This window comes from Odocoileus virginianus, unplaced genomic scaffold (genome assembly GCF_023699985.2).
Source record: "Odocoileus virginianus isolate 20LAN1187 ecotype Illinois unplaced genomic scaffold, Ovbor_1.2 Unplaced_Contig_3, whole genome shotgun sequence".
NCBI classification, from domain to species: domain Eukaryota; kingdom Metazoa; phylum Chordata; class Mammalia; order Artiodactyla; family Cervidae; genus Odocoileus; species Odocoileus virginianus.
This window is the reverse complement of record NW_027224320.1, coordinates 3,025,060-3,032,515: the sequence shown is the minus strand read 5'-3', so window position 1 is coordinate 3,032,515 and position 7,456 is coordinate 3,025,060. Positions and strand designations below refer to the sequence as shown.

The 7,456-nt window shown below is 57.2% G+C and overlaps 1 protein-coding gene across 1 annotated transcript in view; it reads left to right on the top strand.

Moving 5' to 3' along the window:
• The first annotated feature begins 1,033 nt into the window (after positions 1 to 1,033).
• Positions 1,034 to 7,456, top strand: part of GRIP2 (glutamate receptor interacting protein 2) — a 100,679-nt gene continuing 94,256 nt past the window's right edge. Inside the window, exon 1 of the mRNA XM_070463548.1 lies at positions 1,034 to 1,300. Coding sequence (XP_070319649.1) covers positions 1,246 to 1,300 — 55 coding nt within the window. The 5' untranslated portion in view covers positions 1,034 to 1,245. The remainder of the gene's footprint in view (positions 1,301 to 7,456) is intronic.

Below are 7,456 nucleotides of genomic sequence, written 5' to 3'. Positions count from 1 at the left end.
TTATTTAAAATAATTTTATACAAAAAATAAAATCACTTTAAAAAATTTCAAGAAGCACAAACGAGGATGCAATGAGAATCGAGTCTCTTGCACCTGCCCCCAGCCACTTTGTCAAGGGGCTCTGTGTGTCCACAAGAGAGAATTTTCTACATGCTTGAGCAAACATGAAGGCAGAGTCTTCGCTTTTTTTCCCTGCACATTTTATAAACAGGTACTCCACTTTGCCTTCTTCCAAAGAGACCCTTCCTCCTTTTTTTAATGGCTGTGTGGTATTCCTTTGGATTGCTCACACACCTCCCTCCCCCCATTCTAAGGGAAGAAGTGAGTCTGATTTCCAAGGCTAGGATGCCCAGTGCCCTTCCCCGGCTGTTCTTCCTCAGAAACTCTGCGCCCTGGGGAGCTTGGTGGCTGCTGGGCTGATGGAAGTGAGCTCTGGTGGGCTTTCGTGGACAAAGCCCGCAGACAGACAGACCTTCTGACCACTGGCCTCCAGCCTTTGCTGGGTCCACGGGCAGGGCCCGCCCTCTCTGAGCCTCCTTTACCCCAAGATACAACTCGAAGACCCCACGCCCAGGGCAGAGGTGAAGGCTGCTGTAGAAAGTCGTTTGCCTTTTACAAGCCTGAAGCCCGGGGACACTCGCTAATTCATTGATTCACTCGTTCTTCCATTTATTCAGCCACTTACTGATGTATTCCTCCCCACCCCCCATTTATTCACTCCCTAATTTACAGAAGTCATACACCCATTCACTAATTCATTCATTCATTCTGTCACCGTTTTCTCACTCATCCATACACCCATGTATTCACTCACTGATTCCCTCCCTTATTCACCCATTTATTCAGGCATTCATTGTTTTCACTCATTCATTCACGGTCTGATTCGCGGTGACGAGCGTTCCTGGGACGTGCTAAGTGCGGATTCGCGGGAGGCTGGCTCGGCGAGCGAGCTCAGGCCGCTGCGGGGGCCCCTCCGGCCGCGCTCCGCGCCGCCCCCGCCGGCCCCGGCCGCCGCGCCCCCGCGCCTGGGAAAGCGCGCGCTCTCGGGGCGCCTCTGCTCAGCGGCTGGCTCCGGAGCCGAGCCAAGCGCTTGGCGGCCGCCCGGGCCCCCCGACCCTCGGCGGCCGCCCATGCCCGCCGCGCCCTGGGCGCACGGCCCTCCCCAGCGCTGCGCTGCGCCGCCGGGCCCGGCGGGGGCGGGGCCGGGCTGGCGAGGCCGGGCCGGGCCGCAGGGCGGCCGCCGGGATGCGGGGCTGGCGGAGGAACCTTGCGTTCTGCCTGCAGCGGCTGCCGGACGAAGGTAGGACGCGGCCGCCGCCCAGGCCGGTGAGCACCGGCGCGGCGCGGGGCGAGGAGGGCGGGCCCAGCGCGGGGCTGGTCGGGGGGCGCCCGCTGGGGGTCCCCGCGGGAGGCTAGGGGCGGACGGCCGTTTGCTTCCGAGGCTCGGAAGGGGAGCGCCTGAAGCGCCGAGCCCGAAGGGTCATCGCAGGACATGCGGTTTGGAGCGCAGCCGGGCCGGGGGAACACGGAGGGCGGCTGCACGGGACTCGCGGAGGTGGGACCGGGGCCCAGGAGACCGCTTGGGGCTGGGGGTGGGGAGCGAAGGGCTCTGGACGCCCCAGGGCGCAGCCCGCTACCGGCGCGCGAGTCCGGTCCTTGGAGCGGCCGTGGCCGGAGCGGAGACCACGTGCGTCCCCGCGAGTTGGGGGGTGGGGGGTCCGGTGTGCGCGCGCTCACCGCGGCTGGGGCCTGGGGATCCCGAGGCTGCCGTCACTGGGACCCAACTTTCCTCCGCGCGCCCGCCCGGCAGCCGCCCCGCGACGACCCCAGAGTCTGCAGTTCCTCAAAGTTGCAGAGAGGCCGGAGGCGGGAAGGGGTGCGCGGCGGGCGGGGAGCCGGCCGGGCTCTGCCGCAGCGCGGCGGCGCAGCCGCCTTTGCCCGGCCGCCCCCCGGGCTGCCCCGCTGCTTACCTGTGGTCGGAGCCGCTGGCCTCGCGCGCTGGAGGTTAAGAAGAACACGCGCGCCCGGGTCCGGCCACCGCCGAGGGTAGTTTGGCTTCGGTGAATTGCCATAACGGTGTCGAGGGGGCAGAGCCAGGCGGGGATGGCAGTGCCCACCCTCTGCTCACTTCGGGGGGCACGAAGTCGGGCTTAGAGGCAGCGGGCACTGTGCGTCCGGGCCCACACTTCCGCCTCTGCCTTTCACCTTCGCGGCCACCCCTGGGGAGGGCGCTGTTCTTTCCTCCTGGCCAGGGAGGGCACTGGGCTCTAGGGAGGAAGCCTCTCCTCCAAGGTCACGACACCACTAGGTGGAAAAGCTGGAGGTGAACGAACCCAGGTCTGCGTTACTGGCAAGATTTCGGTCGTGCCAGCCCCCTGCCCGACTCCTTCCCGTTTCTGCCCGTGCCGAGTTGGACCAGGCTCAGTTCCTGGGAAAGGATCCTTGCCCAGTCCAGGCCAGGATGCTCTTGTTTGGGGCGCGAGGGAAGCGGGGAGGTGGAACAGCTGAGAGCAGGTCCCTGCCACTCCTGTCCTGTCCCCAACGCTAGGTCAGTTCTGGAACCCGTGCAAAGGTGGGGGCGGGGCAGGTGCCCAGGCTTCCTTCCTTTCGGTGTAGGGAGGGGGCAGCAGGGTAGAGCAGGCACCCCGGAGCTCTCCCCAAGGAGAGGAGTAAATTAAGAAGGGCATCTTCAGAGGCAGGGGCCCAGCACCAGCCTTCAGAAAACAGCGCAGCCCAGCCACAGGCGTGCTCCATAGTCTGGGACCCGTCCTGCCGGCTCTGGGAGGCTCACTTTCTGTGTTCCTAAGGGGAGGGCCTGCCTAGGGAGGAAGATGTGAGATCTTGGCCCCTGGGCACAGCGCACGGCCCAGGGCAGACTGGCAAGTGGGAGGCTGTGATGTCCTGAGATGGAGGGTGTTGCTGCCTTGCTCCTGGATTCCCACTCGCCATGGGTGAGGCCCGTGGGTGGTATGTGTGTGTGAGGTGTGTGTGCATGCCGGCACGTGGGTGGCGTGTTTGAGATGCGCATGGGCGTACCCAAGGCTCACGGGTGACCCGTACCAGGCGCGGGGGTCTTGTGACGCCTGCAGACCTTTTGCCTGCCACTGGCCACCGTCTTGAAGAGGAGCCCCCCACCCCCTCCCACAGTGCCATGAGATACCCAGCGTCTGAGTTTTCCTTGGGAAATCTTACCTGACATTAATCTTTGAGCTCGGCACTGAATCGGAGGGTGACTGGTGCCTCCACCCTCGCCCGGCAGGAAATTGCTATTTTAAAAAGACAAAAATCCCCAGCTGACTCTGGGCCATGGGAAAATGGTTTCCCGTGGGCCAGGTCTCTGATGAGAAACTGCGATGTGGGTTCAGCTGGATGGGAGACCTGTGGGGGAGAGAGGGGGGCCACAGGCCTGGCGTCCTCAGAGAAGAGCTTCAGTCAGCAGGAGGGCCATTCTGAACGAGGCCAGCTCGTCTGCTTGTTGGGTGGGCTGCGTTAAGGCCCCAGGGAAAGGAGAGTGGGCTTGGAGACCAGAGTCAGGGCCCCAGCTTAGTGTCTCTGCTGGCCAGCTGTGTGACCTTGGGCATTCTACTTAATTCTTCTGAGCTTCCGGTTTTCCATCCGGGAAGTGGGTAGGGTTCCCTTGCAGGTGGTCTTGGAGAGTCAGTGGCTTAGAGCAAGTGGTTGGTGCTCAAGAAATACTAATTCCCATCTTCCTTTCCGGATCTTTACACCCACTTCAGGTTTGGTGGGGTGAGGGTGAGGCTTCCCCTCAGGAGGTAAATAATCCACCTGCAATGCAGGAGACACAGGAGACGCAGGTTCGATCCCTGGGTCAGGAAGATCCCCTGGAGGAGGAAATGGCACCCACTCCAGTATGCTTGCCTGGGAAATCCCATGGACAGTGAAGCCTGGCTGGCTGCAGTCTGTGGGATTGCAAAGCGTTGGACACGGCTGAGTGACTGAGCACGCACACACGCTTAGATTTGGGGAGGTGATCTAGGGTACTGGTCAGTGGAGCACTCAAGACTCAGTGGGTTTCTGGATCATGAGCGGTCATCTTGAGGCTCCCCACTCCTAGGGTTTGGGGGAACCCAGTCTGGGCTGTGTCTGCCGTGTGCTACTTGGATCCATCGGCCAGCCTTGCCCAGTGAGGTTGGCCAAAAGTGTGGTGGTGCTCAGCACACACTTACACAGTGTGTGTATCTGGATCACACGCAGCCACAGGAATTGGCGACCTCTGTGACTCTAGCTTCATGATGCTTTTGAGGTGTTTCTGTGTGTGGTGTGGGGGAGACAGAGAGAGAGAAACGTGTTCTAATGAACCATCACCTTGAGGTTTGTGGCCCCACAGACAGCAACAGATTCCCTTCTGTTCGCCGCAGTAAACCCTTCTAGGGGACCCTCGCCTCCTTCCTCCAGGCTCCTGCTGATCTCTGCATGGGATCAGAAAAATAAAAGCCGGTCCTCAGCCTCAGGTTGCCCCCCAGTCCCTCAGATAACAAAAGTTCAAGGTGCCAGTGCCTGGGGAACGTGGAGTTGAAAGCAGCAGCCAATTCCTGGTCAGAGAGGCTGCTCAGAGGAGGAGGGAATGGTGACCCAGTGGAGACAGTCGGATCTCCACCGGCAAGTTCTTCCCATGGTGTGGCCTGATTAATTTTCCTCCTTATGCCAGTCCTTTCTGCTCTCTAATGGACTTTTGGAAAGTTACCCAGGAGGGTTAATAGAACTCATCACGCCCAGCTCTCTTAGTAGAGAGAGGGTGAAATACAGAAGCAGTCAGGAGGAAATGACTTTTTAGTCACTTACCAGATATTTCCTGGGCCCTGTTCTGGGGGCGGGGGATACCGCCATGAACCAAACAGAGACCCTGCTGTAAGGGACTTTACCTTCTGGGGAGAGACTGCTGCTGCTACTGCTAAGTCACTTCAGTCGTGGCCGACTCTGTGCGACCCCATCCCTGGGATTCTCCAGGCAAGAACACTGGAGTGGGTTGCCATTTCCTTCTCCAATGCATAAAAGTGAAAAGTGAAAGTGAAGTCGCTCAGCCATGTCCAACTCTTCGTGACCCCATGGACTGCAGCCTACCAGGCTCCTCCGTCCATGGGATTTTCCAGGCAAGAGCACTGGAGTGGGCTGCCATTGCCTTCTCCGTCTGGGGAGAGACAGAGAACAAGTAAGCAAGTAAATAAGAATGGGATCGTTTCAGCGTCAGCAGTGAAGTGAAGACAACACGGGAACATGGGGTGATGTAGTGGACAGTCCCAGAGGAGGGAACTTCTTTAGAGAGGGTGGCCAAGGAGGGTTCAGGGAGGGCCTCTCTGAGAAGGTGACTTTTGAGCCAAGACGAAAGAGCAAGAAAGCTCAGCCATGCCAAGAGCAGAAGGAAGAGCTGTGTGGGTAGGGTGGTCAGTGGTTTAGTCACGAAGTCGTGTCTGACTCTCGCAACCCCATGGGCTATAGCCTGCCAGGCTCCTCTGTCCATGGAGATTCTCCAGGCAAGAATACTGGAGTGGGTTGCCATTTCCTTCTCCTGTGTAGGTAGAGGGAACAGCAAGTGTCAAAAGCCCTGGCTTCCAAGGGGTAGTGTGGGGAGGATGGGTTTGACCTATTGGAGGAAGAGAAAGAGCCGAGGGAGGAGGGTGATGAGTGAAGAGGCTGGAGGAGCCGGGTCATGGAAGGCCAGATTGCATAGGAGAGGAGGGTGGATTTTATTCTGCGATGGGAGGTATTGGAAGTCTTGACCAAGGACTTGGGTTGGCTCCGAAGATGAGCAAGGTTTTGAGTGATGGAGATGGTGGTGGGAGAGGCGTGCCAGGCAGAAGGATGGCATGGGTATATGGGTGGAGGCGGGAAAGCTATAGGAGCTGAGACTGCGGGATGGGCAGGAACCAAAGGCACTGAAAGCATGTTGGGGGAACTGTCCAGGGTTCTGAGAGGCTCACCCAGTGGCTCTGCAATTAGGACTTTCAGGGGATCGCGTGTGTGTCCGTCCCCGTGGTACCCAGCTAGCTGATGTGTCCCTTTGCTGGTTACCTAGGAGACAGCGGGAAGACGGTGGGGTGGGATCTGATTGGCTACTTACTCCCGCTGCTCATCTTTCTGTCAGACTTGCAGGCAGAGGTTACAAATGGTCCATGTGGGCATGCCAAGGGCTGGAAGGAGAGCTGCCCCAAGTCGTGTGTGTGTGTGTGTGTGTGTGTGTGTGTGTGTGTGTGTGTGCGTGTGTATGCGCGCGCGCGTGTGTGCGTGTGTGTGTCTGCCAGTGCGTCTGTGTGCACGTCTTGAACAAAGCGGCGGCATCTGGAGCTAATGTGCTTCCTGCTGTGAAACATCTGCTCGTTGCCTTAAATCAGGTAGTGGGGACTCAGAGAAATTCAAGAAGAGCCAGCCAGACTTGAGAAAGGATCTTTTGTTTGGTTTTAATAACTGCGGTGTCAACACTGAAGCCGACTTTAAACATCTCCCTGTATCTCCAGAAATGCACATCACCCTTTGAGTGGCGGAAGTTATGTCCCGTGATGCAGACTGTGATGTCAGTGTGCAGAATCGCCTGCTTCCCCCCGCCCAGCCAAGAAGGATGGTATAAGATTGTAGATCTGGTGTTTCTCTCCACTCCCCTCCCCTTTTTTTTTAAATAGTAGGTCTTTTTCTTTCACTTTGTGGGCAAAAGGACAAGAGATCTGCACTTTAATTTCACTTGTCAAGGGAGTGGGGAAGCAAAAACAAAACCCTCATCCAAGTGTTTCCTTTGCTGTGACTTTCTTTTTCCTTTTTTTAAACTTTTTATTTTGTACTGGAGTATAGTTGACTAACTGTTGTGATAGTTTCAGGTGGAGAGCGAAGGGACTCAGCCATTCGTACACAGGTATCCATTCTTCCCCAAACCCCCCTCCCATCCAGGCTGTCAAATAACTTGAAGCAGAGTCCCATGTGCTACACAGTAGGTCCTAGCTGATTGTCCCGCTATATACATAACATATATTGTTTTAAAATAGCAGTGTGTACGTGTCCATGCCAAACTCCCTAACTCTCCCTCCCCTCTATCCATCCCCCTTGCTAACCGTGATATCGTTCTCTAAGTCTGAATCTGTCTCTGTTTTTTAAATAAGTTCATTTGCATCGTTTCTCTTTAGACTGAGGTTGGCTTTCTACAGCAGAAGCCGAGGAAGGCTTGGGGGGAGAAACACAACAGCAACAAACATAGTACTTGCTCAGTAAATATTTGAAGGGAGCGAAGTGAGCCTGGAGGACAGAGCTGAAACAGAGTTAGACTTCATAGGAGCCCTGGCTCAGCCCACCAGGTATTCTGATCCTTTTTGTTGTTGCTGTGTTCTTTTTTCCTAGAGAAGCTAGAAATCCAGTTTTAAGTGCTACCTGCCAACTTTAAAATGCTGAGCATCAATTTAAACGAACTCTGAGGGGTCAGATGATGCTGCCTTTGAAGCTGGAGGCCTCTGAT